At 38.1% G+C, this 13,336-nt stretch overlaps 1 protein-coding gene across 1 annotated transcript in view; it reads right to left on the bottom strand.

Moving 5' to 3' along the window:
* The window catches only part of LOC103804407 (chromosome unknown open reading frame, human C2orf43), a gene marked incomplete at its 3' end in the record, with an annotated part of 34,798 nt that extends 22,585 nt beyond the window's left edge, over positions 1–12,213 (bottom strand). Inside the window, exon 1 of the mRNA XM_009077020.1 lies at positions 12,060–12,213. Within this exon, the coding sequence (XP_009075268.1) occupies positions 12,060–12,213 (154 nt within the window). The remainder of the gene's footprint in view (positions 1–12,059) is intronic.
* Between the last annotated feature and the right edge of the window lie 1,123 nt (positions 12,214–13,336).

Below are 13,336 nucleotides of genomic sequence, written 5' to 3'. Positions count from 1 at the left end.
ACATATACACATAGGCTGTTATTAGCTTGATACAGCTATAAAACTTACATATAGAATTTTATAATACACATTCTTTATATGCATTTTGCAAAGCCAATAAGCTTCTCTGCTGTTCTCTAATGCTGTTCCACCTCTAGGATAAATGTGGGTTCATTTACCTCCACACAAATCCCATGGACAGTCTGATAAACCTGAATTAACCTAACACGGCTGTTTTTGCCCAAGTGACAATCGTGCCTGGACCTTGTGAATTAAAATTCCCAGCTAAGAACTGTGACAATACATGCCTGGTTTCTCATAGGAATGATTAACAGCAGCTATCCAGGCAGGTAAGATACAAAGTCTGAAATCCTGATTTCACCCACTGCAGACCCACTGGACTTTGTGATTACGTGATATTGCAAAGGTTATAAAGTCCACAGATGGATTTCAATAGTTATCTCTAGTGTCTCAATCAAAATAGGCATGTAAATACAAAAAGAAAAAAAAAGCCTTGATATGTCTATAAACTAATGTTTATTGGGAGTTAAGATTGCTATAGACAACTGAAATAATTGAGATCCTAATGGAACAGCCCATTTTTCACATTTTTCCAAGGCAGAAACCAGGATTTACTAGTGCTTACAATGAAATAATTTTTGTTCCATTTTCTCCACAGCAAATGAAAAATTAAAACATTTAATCAGATCTCCTAGTACAAGCCTACACACAGTCTCATAAATACCTGCTTAGGCAGATGAAGATAGATAGAACACCTCAGAGGTGGTTGGTCTGATCCCATCAATACTACAATCAATGCTGGCAGAGGGACTACCGCGAGCTCTGCACTGGGTCTAGAATTCCCAGTGGGAATTTTTCAGACAGCTTCACGATCTGAAGCAGAATGGGACCAGCAGAAAACAAAGCTCCATCTGAAAGAAGGAGGGAGAACAAAGGAAGTGCACAAAGAGGAACACGAGACTTGATGTCAAATGGGTTCACAAGAATGCCTAAGAAACATCTGAATAACACAGCCCTGATAAACAACAGCAGCAGGAGAAAGACAAAAGACAAGAAAAATAAATAATTCAAACCCAAGATAACCACAAATTATTTTTTTGTGCAGATACACAACTCTGCAGATTTGATGGCTTTTAAATAATATACAAGGAGTAAGAAGACAATACACTCAGAAGGCACTAGAAAGAACGTTTTCGAATCTCTATCAGAGATTTCCCTATGCTGTACCACTGGCAAGAATTACATTTAAAAAAAGAAACGCATAGGTTTGGGGGCTTAGGGTTATTCAGTTTGAGGTTTGTTTGTTTTATTTTATCAAGATAGTAACAGACAGCAAACAAATAGCAACACAGAACACCAAGACAGTTAATTTCAGAAAAAAAAAAGACTTAAAATGTGTTTCTGAAATTTTACTGTATCAAGACTGTCAAAAGAATGTCATATTCAAAACCAACAGTCTGAGGTGATTTTGCAAATGAATTTTTCATTTGCATTTGTTGTCAGTCTTCAGAAATGCAAGATAAAAGAACAGACTGTTCTGCACATGGATAAACCAAGATTTACCAATCCACATTATCAGGAAAAAATTCCTTGCATTGACAGTACTGTATTTCTGATTGAGGAAAAAGACCGTGTAGTTGGGACATTAGTACTGGTCCTAAGCAGATGCTCCATGAAGACTTCAACCAGAACATTCAGGAAAACACTAAGCACAAGTCACTTTCAAGCACATTTTTTCAGCCATTTAAGACCTATTGTGAAGAGTTTCTGCCTCTTAAGGTAAGGTTGTTATAACACATATAAAAGATCTAAAACTTAAAGGTAGAAGGCAGTATGTTTGTGTCACTATGTTACTTATTCCTGTGGGTTTTTTAATCCAACAAGAATAAACAAAGATTGTTTTCAAAAATGGAAATCAGGACAGTGATTGAAATCTTCTGTCACGTCCCTAACAGAAAACAAGAGCAAGAGCTACGACTCACTGAAATTTTTGTTCCACTGTTTTCCATAATCCAGATATTGAACACAATGGGCCACATTTATTTCTAATATAGATTCAATGATCTATATGAGTTAGGACAGAAATGAGGCCATGTGTTAACTACAATCTGAAAGAGGATTTTTATTTTTCTGTATTTTCAGATATAACTAAGCCAAGATGTGTAATATCAAGGCAAATCCATATCAGTTCGTGTTTCGTGTAGCAGCTGGTGCTGTAGCTTCAAACATTTTAATTGCATTATTTGTACACGATGCACATGGAAACACTGGATTTCCTTCATAAGTAGGTCCTTCAGTAAGCAACTTCTTCCCTCCTGCCTCAAACATCACATGAAGTGAAACAGATCCTTTTTTAAACGGTCAAATCAAATAAAATACCCTAGAACACAACTTTTCCATAACTCTGGCCAACTTAAGCCTCTGCATGCTGCTGGAGAGGGATCACTTCCTCCCCTGATGCTGCTGCACACAGCCAGGCAGGAAGGATCCATGCTGAAAATGCCTCATTAGCAGCAAGAGGACACTGAGAGAAGGCTGTGGATTGAGAAATTTCAGTAAGTCACTTCAGTAAGTCACATCTGCCACCCAGATTTAGTGGAGGGACATACTGTCAAGCACAGTTGGATGTTCAACCACCCTGTCATTACCCTGCCTCCTCAAACTTAACAAGCTCAACTGTGCCAAGCCCCCATCAGAGGTACTTCTGGAGGACTGGGAAATTCAACAAAAAGTGGCATATTTCAAGCCTAGATCTGACATACAGACTCCTCTTTGCATGAGGAAGTTTTTATTTTTAATGAAAGATTATGTTTTTTTCTTTTCTAAAGACAATGGAAGCTGGTGGGCTGACCCAGTAAACAAAGCTCAACTGTCACCATATTTTAAAATATGAGTCACAAATAAGTAGTCCATAAGCAGCAAAAATAATGGAGAGCAGTGTCCTAAAAACTGATTTTTAAAATATATAAATGGGATAGAATAAACACTTTTCCTTCAGGGTGTACTTTACCAGCATACATGTCTTCTAGCCAAATTCTTGTTATTTAGGTATCATTTTGAGTCTCCTATGTCTCAAAAAAGCTGGGGAAAATTGACTGACATATTCAAAGTTTTATGGGGGTTAAAAATAGAAATCAAATAGGTATAGACAAATTAGTGTTATCTGCTACAAATAATGCTTTCAGGCAGTCAAACTAGCTCAGTAAATAAAGCTATTTGAGCCCTCAAACAACCTTGGTCAGTCAAGACAGCACAGCACAGCTAACAGTATGCATTGCCATCAGAGAAAATATATGGTCAGCTGAAAACAAGGCTGATCTCATAATTAGTTCATGAATGTTGGTGGTAGAGATAAAGAAATAGCTAGAAAAGTTGGAAGAAGTGGCTTTGGAAATATCAAGAAGCAAGGGTTTGGGGTTTGTGTGTGTGTGCATCCACTTTTTCTCCTGTCCAAGTGCAAATATACAAAATATGGTGATACACACCCCATGCAAGCATGAGAATAAAAAGCATTCTGCCGTGTTTATGTCTCACTGAAATAGAAAACTTGTGCTCTTACTTCCTTATCTGCCGATAAGAAGGCCTGTAGTTGCAGGGAAAGGGGAAAACGTGTCATCTTACTCTACACAGACCCTTCTACCTGGACTGCTATGCTACACAAACCTTTTAACTGTATGGTGTAGCCTGTATTCATTGATTGCTTTTGCATCACATATACCAGATACTGGAGAGTAGGAAGGCTCCTTTACCACTATCAATTTTTTTTGCAGGACAAGAAAATTCAAAGCAACTGAAAATTCAAATACAAATACTCCACGTCAGATTCTGAGAACTCAGGGTCAAATGCAAAGAGTTGGCAGATTCATCTGTAGCTGCAGTGTAAACAAAAGCAGAAGCCTCAAGGGAGAGGCACTCTCAGTCAATCACTACCACCTGGTGAGGCTGGTGGGATACCAGCTCCTTCCAGAGAAGTCTCAAGACAGTGTGTGTGAACCCACATGTATGTGCTGCATGTTGTGGACTGACACCCTAATTTATCAACAGAAAGCTCTGTGGCAAGTCCAGCTGAAGGAATTCCCATCTTCTCCCTTGACTGTCATTCCCACCCCCCTACCACGGCTCACCAGCCCTTCAATTACACTGGCACAACTCTGTGAGGCCCTGCTGTGAACCCAAACAGGGAACTGTTTCAGCTGTAAAAAGACCCCAGAAATAAATGTATGTATTTATTTAATTCACAGCATGATCTCTCAAACTATTGTTCTGGCATAATTAAGGGGTGGAATGGCACAGTGTGGTGGGAACAAGAATACCTTATGCCAGTATTGTTGACAAACATTTTAGATTGTGAAATAATGGCCTTTCCTAAGTTCCCTAAGTGCTCCAAGCACTAAGCTCTTAGACTTCCAGTGTCTGGTGGGTCTTAATATACACTCGACAGTTTCTAACATCCACAATACTGCAGACTCAGAAACACCTCCTTTATGTCTAACTTGATGGTTCTAACAGCTATCTGAAGGAAAGAGCTCTATGAATGGGCAAGTCCTGCCACTCAGTCTCTTCCCAGGCTGCCCACATGTGAAGAGAGGTTCAATTACTTAAGTGTCACCTGCTAATAAACGCAGGGAATGGTAGAGACTTTCTAGGAAACCTCCAGTTAAGTAATGCTGATCACGTAAAGTCAACATAGACAGCTGGGATACAGGGAATGAATTTTAGGAACACCAGCTAGCTTTCCCTGAACCAGTCCAAAGAGCAGCCCAGCAGGCAGGTAATACATTCAAAGCATCAAGTGGCTGCTTCAGTTCCTACACTGCAGGTCAGGCCATAATGAAACAGCACAGAATTTCTCATCCTCTCTCCAGGAAAGGGCTGCAGATTTACTGCTATCCCCTCCGTGCAGTCAGGCATGATGTCTTACAGTGAATACTCTGCTCAAGTACAGTATCTTCAGAACTAAGTTTAATTTCAAGCACTGCAAATACCAGAGAACAGATGAATGCTGCTGCTAAGCTAATATGTAAAAGAGTAATCTTTTTTAAATAAATAAGGCATGTGTGCACACACAGAGGGAATTCTGCTCAGCTGTTTGGATACAAACAGAATATAATCAGGACAGAATTTCAGATGCCTGCTCAAGTACAGTATCTTCAGAACTAAGTTTAATTTCAAGCACTGCAAATACCAGAGAACAGATGAATGCTGCTGCTAAGCTAATATGTAAAAGAGTAATCTTTTTTAAATAAATAAGGCATGTGTGCACACACAGAGGGAATTCTGCTCAGCTGTTTGGATACAAACAGAATATAATCAGGACAGAATTTCAGATGCAAAATTGAGACTTGTTTCCTGCTCCTGCTGATTAGCCACATGTGACTCAAGTGTGCCAGCTGGACTAGATGCCATTCTGAGCTCCATAATTCTCCACACGCCTTGTCAAGGGAGCCAAGACTCCAATCAAACAAGATTTTAAAGTTGATTCCCTGGACCAGGTGTGTTAAATAATGCCATCTTCACTTTTGAGCACCTAAATTTCCCTTTTTCTCTGCTCCATTGCTTCAGCTGAGGATGGACAACAGCAGCACTGCTCTACTTGGGATGGTATGGTCAAAATAAGAAAAATGAAATTTCATGTACCTTACAGTAGTAGTGATACATAAAGCACAATATTAGTATGATAGAAAACACACATCCACATAGGAAACAGCTTTTCAGCCCCAGCTTTAGGTCATCACAATGATATGATGCAGGATTAAGTAAAATAAGTACAAGTCAGTGTGTGAACAGGGGTCCTATATAACTTATTTCAACATTAGTACCAGTGCAGTTATACTTTATGACTTTTGCCTAAAAATTTTCATTGCATGTAGAAGCATTTCTTAATTCAAACCGAAAGTTAAATGAATGATTCCTTTAAAAAAGACCTGAAGTACTCTTACGTGATAAGTTATTTTCCTTAATGTCCTTTGGGTATTTACTGCTGTACATCAGAAGGTGATACATACCCTGGCACAAGAATTTTTCACCATAAGTAAGAGTGGAGCTGCCCACGGAGCTGGACAATGATTTAAACATTCCAGGAGAGGAAATATTTGTTGTTTCACTCTATGCAGCTGTGCTTCTATTGTTAATGTATTTACTTAGTGTTAGCTGATTGTAGGTGAATGCTAGTTTAGAAAGTTGGGTCATCGTATAATTACAAATATTGCAAATGTGAATGAAGATTTGTTTGGTAGTTTGAGACACAATTTGCTAGGATGAGTGGCCATCTATTGAAAAGCAACACAGTGAAAAGGCTGGGAGCAGAAGCCCCAGCATCCCAATTCTCATATTCTTTGCTCTAACTGGATTTCCTTTATCTTACTCCTCCTAATGTAAGTAAAAGTCATTTAGATGATCCTCAATAACCAGCATAAGTCATTAACCACTGTCACATGGTCTTAGAAAACTACTGATGTTTTTGTGATAAGCACAGAGTTGACAAATAGTGCCTACCTGTGCATTCAGATGTGTGCCTGAAGCCTACAGATACATTGTATAGCTGGTTATTAGAGCAATAAGCTTGCCAAAAATCACTATTTTTTTTTCTAATCTTTAAAACAGCTCCATCTTCTGGCATACACTTTGCATACTATGTTTAAGCACCATACTTCTTTTCTTACCAATTTTTAATCCTCTTTGGTTCCTAACACTTAACAAACCCAATTTCAATGTTAAAGCCCTCACTGTGCAGTATGGCTGTGAAGGCAAACTACAGCTTTTGGAAAAGAAGCTAATTCTAATCAAGTATTTATCTAAGACTCTATGAACAAAGTTGAGAACCTGTTCTATCTTAATGCATTAGGCAATAAAAACTGCTTTTTTCCTCTTTCTGGTTTTGTGGGGTGGGGTGGGTTTTTTGAATGAATACTGTTAGAGCATCAACAGTAGAAAAAAACATCTGTCCCGCCCAACCTCATCTGTTACCTCTGCAGTTTTGTCACTATCAGTATGACTACCAGAGGTCTCATGTGGTGCGGTTGTATTTTGTTGTTTTGTTTATTTGTTTGCTTGCTTTTTGTTTGGTGGCCACTGACTTTGCTTTAACTTCTGAACTCTGGGTCATGTATGCTTCATGTTTACAGATGGCGCAAAGCATACATGACCCAGAACTCAGAAGTCCCCTTGCCCAAGAGGCAAGAAGTCATCTTTCTTCTTAAACTGTCTGTCCATTCCCAGCAATGTTCCCCTTTCCTCCAGTTGCCTTTCAAAGTGAAATTGCGAACACTGCTGTGTCCTGAGGGAGGAGACTCTTGCTGCAGACTTAGAAAGTAGTGTCTGAGAAGACAGAGTACCTTCCTTGAGTAACTCAGTGGTCTCCAAAGTCCGATTTTGCTTCATGTAAACAGTTCTGATCCATCTACATTAAGCGCCAAGATTCCATACAGGATTCTGGATCACATCCTGGCCAAGGCTGCCAGAAGCTGCACACTGCAACCTCATCTGCTGATCCAACACAGTTCTTGCAGACAGTTGTAACACACAGATTATGTACCAACAAGCACACTTAATCACATAAATTTTGCATAAATCAAAGCCCATTCTAAAATGAAACTGAAGGGAATTGGAGTAAACACGCTTTACACAGTTCGTAGAATGAGGAAATACATTCTTTTATTAAGCAAACCCCTTGGTCTCAGCGGTGACAACAGACCCCTATTCATTTCAGTAACTGCTGAGCAGAGTGCATGATTAATAACTTTTAAAAAGCTGGTTTAGTGGGAGCCAAGAAAACAAAATACAAAGGAACTAAGCTTCGGGGCTACACAATTAGTTTTACTGCAAAGTATTAATATGTAGTGATTCTTATGATAACTTTTCTTATGCAAATGTTGAGGGTGATGACTGTTAAATATCAAAATAGCAGGTGAAGACAAAAACAGATAATGTACTGAAAGCTTTTCAGAGTCCTTATATTACAGTCAAAAATAGAACTTCAAAGACTTTAAAGCTAACAGAAAGTCCCTCTTCAAGGGAGAACACATTAAAGACTTGTCATAATCCAAGCAAATTGATTGCACTGTTTTAACTCTGAAAAATAGTTAAGTATCTTCAAGTGAAACAGTGTTGTTCATATAAGTACATGCAACTACTCCCAGGAGAAGATGAGAATTAAAGCCCACACATTCTGTTGTGCAAAAACCATAAGCAACTCTTGACTCAGAGAATTAGCTCAGAAGTTAAAATATTTATATTTTCAAAGTGACTGGTTAAGTCCTCATAGTCCTTAAACATCATCAGGTCACCACATGAGTTGGTAAAACAGTAAGATGATCCAATAACCCAGCAGCAATCCAACTGCAAGCAGGAGGATCAAAAAACTTGGCAAGCAGAAGGAATACTCTAAATGCAAGCCAAAGAACCAGATTCTGAAATTATTTCTGTATATTAATGAACCAAACTTGTGTAATATGCTTTACCACAAAAAAATGTTATTTACATTATACATTATCAACCGTGAATGAAGCTTCCTGAGTATGAGATTGCAAAGAGCAAATCTGCCTTGTTTACAGCAATGGTAACACAAATTAGGAAGCCTGGAACAAAGGTACTGCAATGTACTCCTGCAAGGAAATGCAAGAAAAACTTTGATGAAAAGCAAAACATCATGAGCTGAACAGCACAGTGGTTTTAAAATGTGTAGAGTATTTATTTACAAGGTTTAATATTTCATAAATACACAGACGCAAATAAGACAGATACTCTTAAAACAGTAACAAAAAATATTCCGTTACACCTTGTGGACTTTGGTTTTCAATGAATACAAGCAATGTTAAATATTGCTGTAGTAGATTTGGTACTTGACTGCTAATTTTACACTAAACAAACACTGCAAAAGGCAAAACAGGCCTTTAGGACACAAGAGGAAAAACACTAATTCCTGTCCTTCCCTTAACATCTACATTTCCAGAAAATAAGGGACCTGATCCTTCACCTGTACACGTTTATTGTTACTCTCATGAATAAATCTCAAAGATTTTAACAGAAAAGAATTCATGTTAAGAAAGGCAAACAAGGGCACATATATATTCTGGACTGAGGAAAAATTGGGCTTTTCATATAATAATTACTTTAGTAACACCTATACAGAGGTTTTGCATACACAAGGAAAAAGTGTTATGGAACAAGAAAATATATATTAAACATTTCAACTAATATACTACAGCTTTATTGAAATTACAAGTTGACACACACTGCTATGAATAAAAAAACATTAGCTTGTTGCAGTTAAATGAGACTGAACTCTGCTGTACGTTCTGTATTCCAACTGCTTCAAGCACAGCAAGGTATCAGCCCTCAGGAGGCAGAATCCTGCCTCATTTAAAGTCAATGGGAATTTTGCCATTGATTTCAGAGTAGAAGAATGTTTTGGAGTTAGCTTTCTCCCTATCTCCATGTTTTTTAAAAAGTCAGACCAGAGAGAAATCCTTCCCGTTCCAAAGAAATATGACTAAAACACGAAAATAAAATAAATATACAGGATTTATTCTCAAATCTCTTGCAACAATTCGATTCCAGGAGAAGCTGAGAATTTTATCATCTTTCTCTTCTATACCCACCCACAACCTGTTTTTGTTTGACTACATATTAACAAAATCCTATGCATGGATTTCATTAGGGCTGGAAAAGTATGTACCAGAGCAGTTTAATACAGGGTAACACATGCAGCAGGACTAACCACCTTCAGTTCAGATCACTCAACACTTGGCTGTGCATACTCCCTTCTTTGAGCCAGAGTTGCCCTTATCTGGATATTTCCTCCCTTGACTTGTACCAAGCTGTCCTTTTGCCCCTCTTTACTTCATTCCATACAGAATCTCAACCAGGGATACATGCCTTTCAAGTGTGAAAATTGCTGGACTCCAGAAGGGCTCCACATTTCATACTCGGGAAGTTACAAAAGCACAAGGGGAATGCTATCTAATCCTAACTGTTTAGGTACACAAACACATTGCCAGATGACCCAAATGTCCGGATCTCTCCTAAGGCTGTGTTTTTCATGTTGGCAGATAAGCCTTCCCTTGAAGGCTGAAAATGAGGCATATACCAGTATGAAAAAAAGCCATTTGATTTATGAGAAGCAAACCTGCACTTCGTTCTGCCAGGTCCTGGTCAGCTCCCAGCCAGCCACAGCAAGAAGCTTGGGTAACTCGATTCACTACTGAATTTGGGCACCTCAAATGAAGGTAGCATTATTGTGATTGATGTGGTTTTATAGTATTTTCGTAGTGAGAAAACTTCCAGTTTGTTACCAACATAAATCTGAAGTAAGCAAAACCATACATCAGCTGCTTGCAAAAGCTTGTAAACCATGACAGAAGCACTCTGAATATTTCACTGATGTCTATTTCTGGTTAATGTAAGTCAATATTCTAGCTAATATAAGATGTTATTAAGAAGTCTTCACAGAACTGATCTGCAGGAAATAAGCTCCATGTAGCCCTGCCACTGCACTGCATGAGAGGTTTCCTATGATGAATATGGAGACCATAAAGCATGTGTGACTTGGTGTACTTTAAGCAGAATAAATTACACGCCAGGCAGAGGTACCTTGCCTTGGATGCTAATGTTTGACTTTTGTGCTTTTCCCCTACAAATCTTTCTACTGATATAAGTTAGCTTCACAGATTTGCCCTTGTTCCAGCCTCTACTACTAACCCAAACACAAGGGTATCACAACATGAAGACAGGTGAAAGCTTCAGAATTTGGAGGGAAGAGCAGCTCTTAACTTAGCTGTTCAATTAAGCCTTCTGGAAATGCCTTAACTGGAAGAAAGCAGCAACTGAAAAGCATCAAATCAAGCCTGTACCTCCAGAACACTGTTTGGTGATTTGGATCTGTACAAATAATCCTTTACTAAAGAATTACTTTATACAGTATCTGGTTTAAAAGGTTGTTCCCACAAAATAGGAGCAAAATGTAATCAAAGGAAGCTTATTCTTTTCAGTTATGGAAAGAATTTAAACTTGACTGTCACTGGGTTAAAAGTTATGCTATTATTCAACGCCAGGAGGCAAGAGCATAAAGCCATTGTGCCCAAAGAAACTAACAAAGTATTCAATGGGCCTTCCAAAAACTTTCATAAATAAATAAATAAATAAATAAATAAATAAATCTGAAAAACTGAACCAGTGCTCTCTTCTACCACTAGTTATGGACCAAGCCATACACGGTCCCACAAACAGCAACAGGGTACACTAACAGTGAGCCAAAGCTGTAGATAATCTGAGAAGTCATTATTTGTACCACTCATTCTCGGGGAAGTAACAATCGTATCCAACACATTCAAATACACTATAGGACGAATTAGAAATCTGCAAAGTCTAAGGCAGTGAAAGAGTCACAATACCTGTGCTTGAGCAGGCTCAAGCTTTACTTTGCCTAAAGGCAGAACTCCTACACTTCACTGGCAGACTTCAATGAATTTCGGCCTTATGTATTAATTTTAACATATGCTAAATGCAAGTTTAGAGCTCTCATTCTAAGAAGGCCACACTTAAATGTCACTCAGAACTGGACGATGCTCATTGAATTCAATAGGCTCAGCATAAAAATTCATGTGTGAAAACCTAAGCTAAAAACCATTTACTATTCAGAAAACTCAACTTAAAAAAAACTACTCTACCCAGAATTTTTCCTCAAATATTGTAAAACTTTCATCTTTCAGTTGGCACACAGCTGACATTGCCGTATCATTTCAATGTGCAATAAATAAATGGAGGGAGAGCAACGAAAAGAAACAAACAAAATCCCACAATGCTCTCAGAAAGCCACCACCACCGAGAAAATGTGTGAGACATCCTAATTTCTCAGAATTGCCTTATGGCACTGTTACAAATGTAGGTAACAGTAGTAATCAAATGTAACAAAGAAATTTCACCATGGCAATATTACTGATTTATTGACCATATGCAGGAGCCAAAATCTACCACTTACCTGGTGAGAGTTTTGAAACTGAAATTGAACATAACCTTTCCAAACATTGTACTTCTAGACTTAAACAAAAAGAGACCCTTACCAGGAATAACCATGAATAAGAGCCTGGGTAGATTTTTACTTTCATCTTTTGAGAGGTCTTTCCAGGGCCCACACTTTAAGACATGGGTAGCAGCTCCACAACAGTAGATAAATTCTTCGTGTAATGGGACTGGCTCTTCTGACGCCGGCCTCATTTTTGCTGTCGGGCAGAATAAGATACTGTTATAACAGGCCAACAAACACATAGCTAGCTCTTTGCTATTATACCTTCCCACAGAATAACTGCAAAAAAACGGGCCCAAACTACCCCACATCCCCCACAAAACAGCTGTCATATCCAGTAAACTGAAGTCCATATTTGATGTTTGAATAGATTGTAGAAGTCAGTACATGTTACTACTACATGAGAGAAAGCATCTTCCAGTTTTTGTCACAGAAATATACAGTGATGAATTGGACAGTAAGATCTATTCTACCTTAAAGACAAATAATTTTGTATTTCTTATTCATTAAATTCATGGAAAATCTGAAATGTATTTGAAGAAAAACAAAAGAGAAAATACCAAACACACAGAACTACTGCATGAATGTCTTTGTGAGTTCTGTGTGCCTCATAACAAAACTGGATATTGTAGCATACTACCATGACCTTTAACCAACAAAAGCATTTAGTGAAGGATAACATTAGGCCTTTCAACTATTTTTTCTTAGTGAAAAAGAACCACTCATTTTTGAGTACAAGGACACAAATTCTGTTTCCTAGTCAGTTTGTAAAGTTTCAGGTATGTAAACCAAAGCCTCAGATCTACAAAGTTTGCAAGATCATTAGGTGAGGGGTACTACTAATGGTCCTAATGGTCACTGGAAAATTCTCAGTGCTACACACCTTGAAAGGAACAGATCTGAATGAAATTGTAAGTAATGACACTTGGCCACGTTAAAAAAAGTACACTTGTACTTACTTCCCCCAGAACAACCAATGCAGAAAAGACAGATAATGTTTTGTTTTGAATTAACAGGTATCACCTTGAAAAAAAATTGAGTATAGTACGAACAGAAAAGATTTCTGGAGAGAAGGGAGAAGTGTTAATACTTTCCATTAAAGTACAATTCTCTGAAGAAACTCCACCCCACCCCCCTCCAGCCTACCTACTTCATGCCACTCCCCAAAATAAGAAGTCCACTTAACGACAAAGGAAACAGATTTACTACTTCATTATTTGCCATGTTATCATCTACCTTACAGTGACTGAAATGTAAGTAATTCAAGTAAATTTTGTCAGACTCTAAAAAAGTATATTTTTAATGCATTATTCC

The sequence above is a fragment of the Acanthisitta chloris genome, unplaced genomic scaffold (genome assembly GCF_000695815.1).
Source record: "Acanthisitta chloris isolate BGI_N310 unplaced genomic scaffold, ASM69581v1 scaffold11296, whole genome shotgun sequence".
NCBI lineage: Eukaryota > Metazoa > Chordata > Aves > Passeriformes > Acanthisittidae > Acanthisitta > Acanthisitta chloris.
Note: the sequence above shows the minus strand (reverse complement) of the source record. Positions and strands in the feature narration are given on the sequence as shown.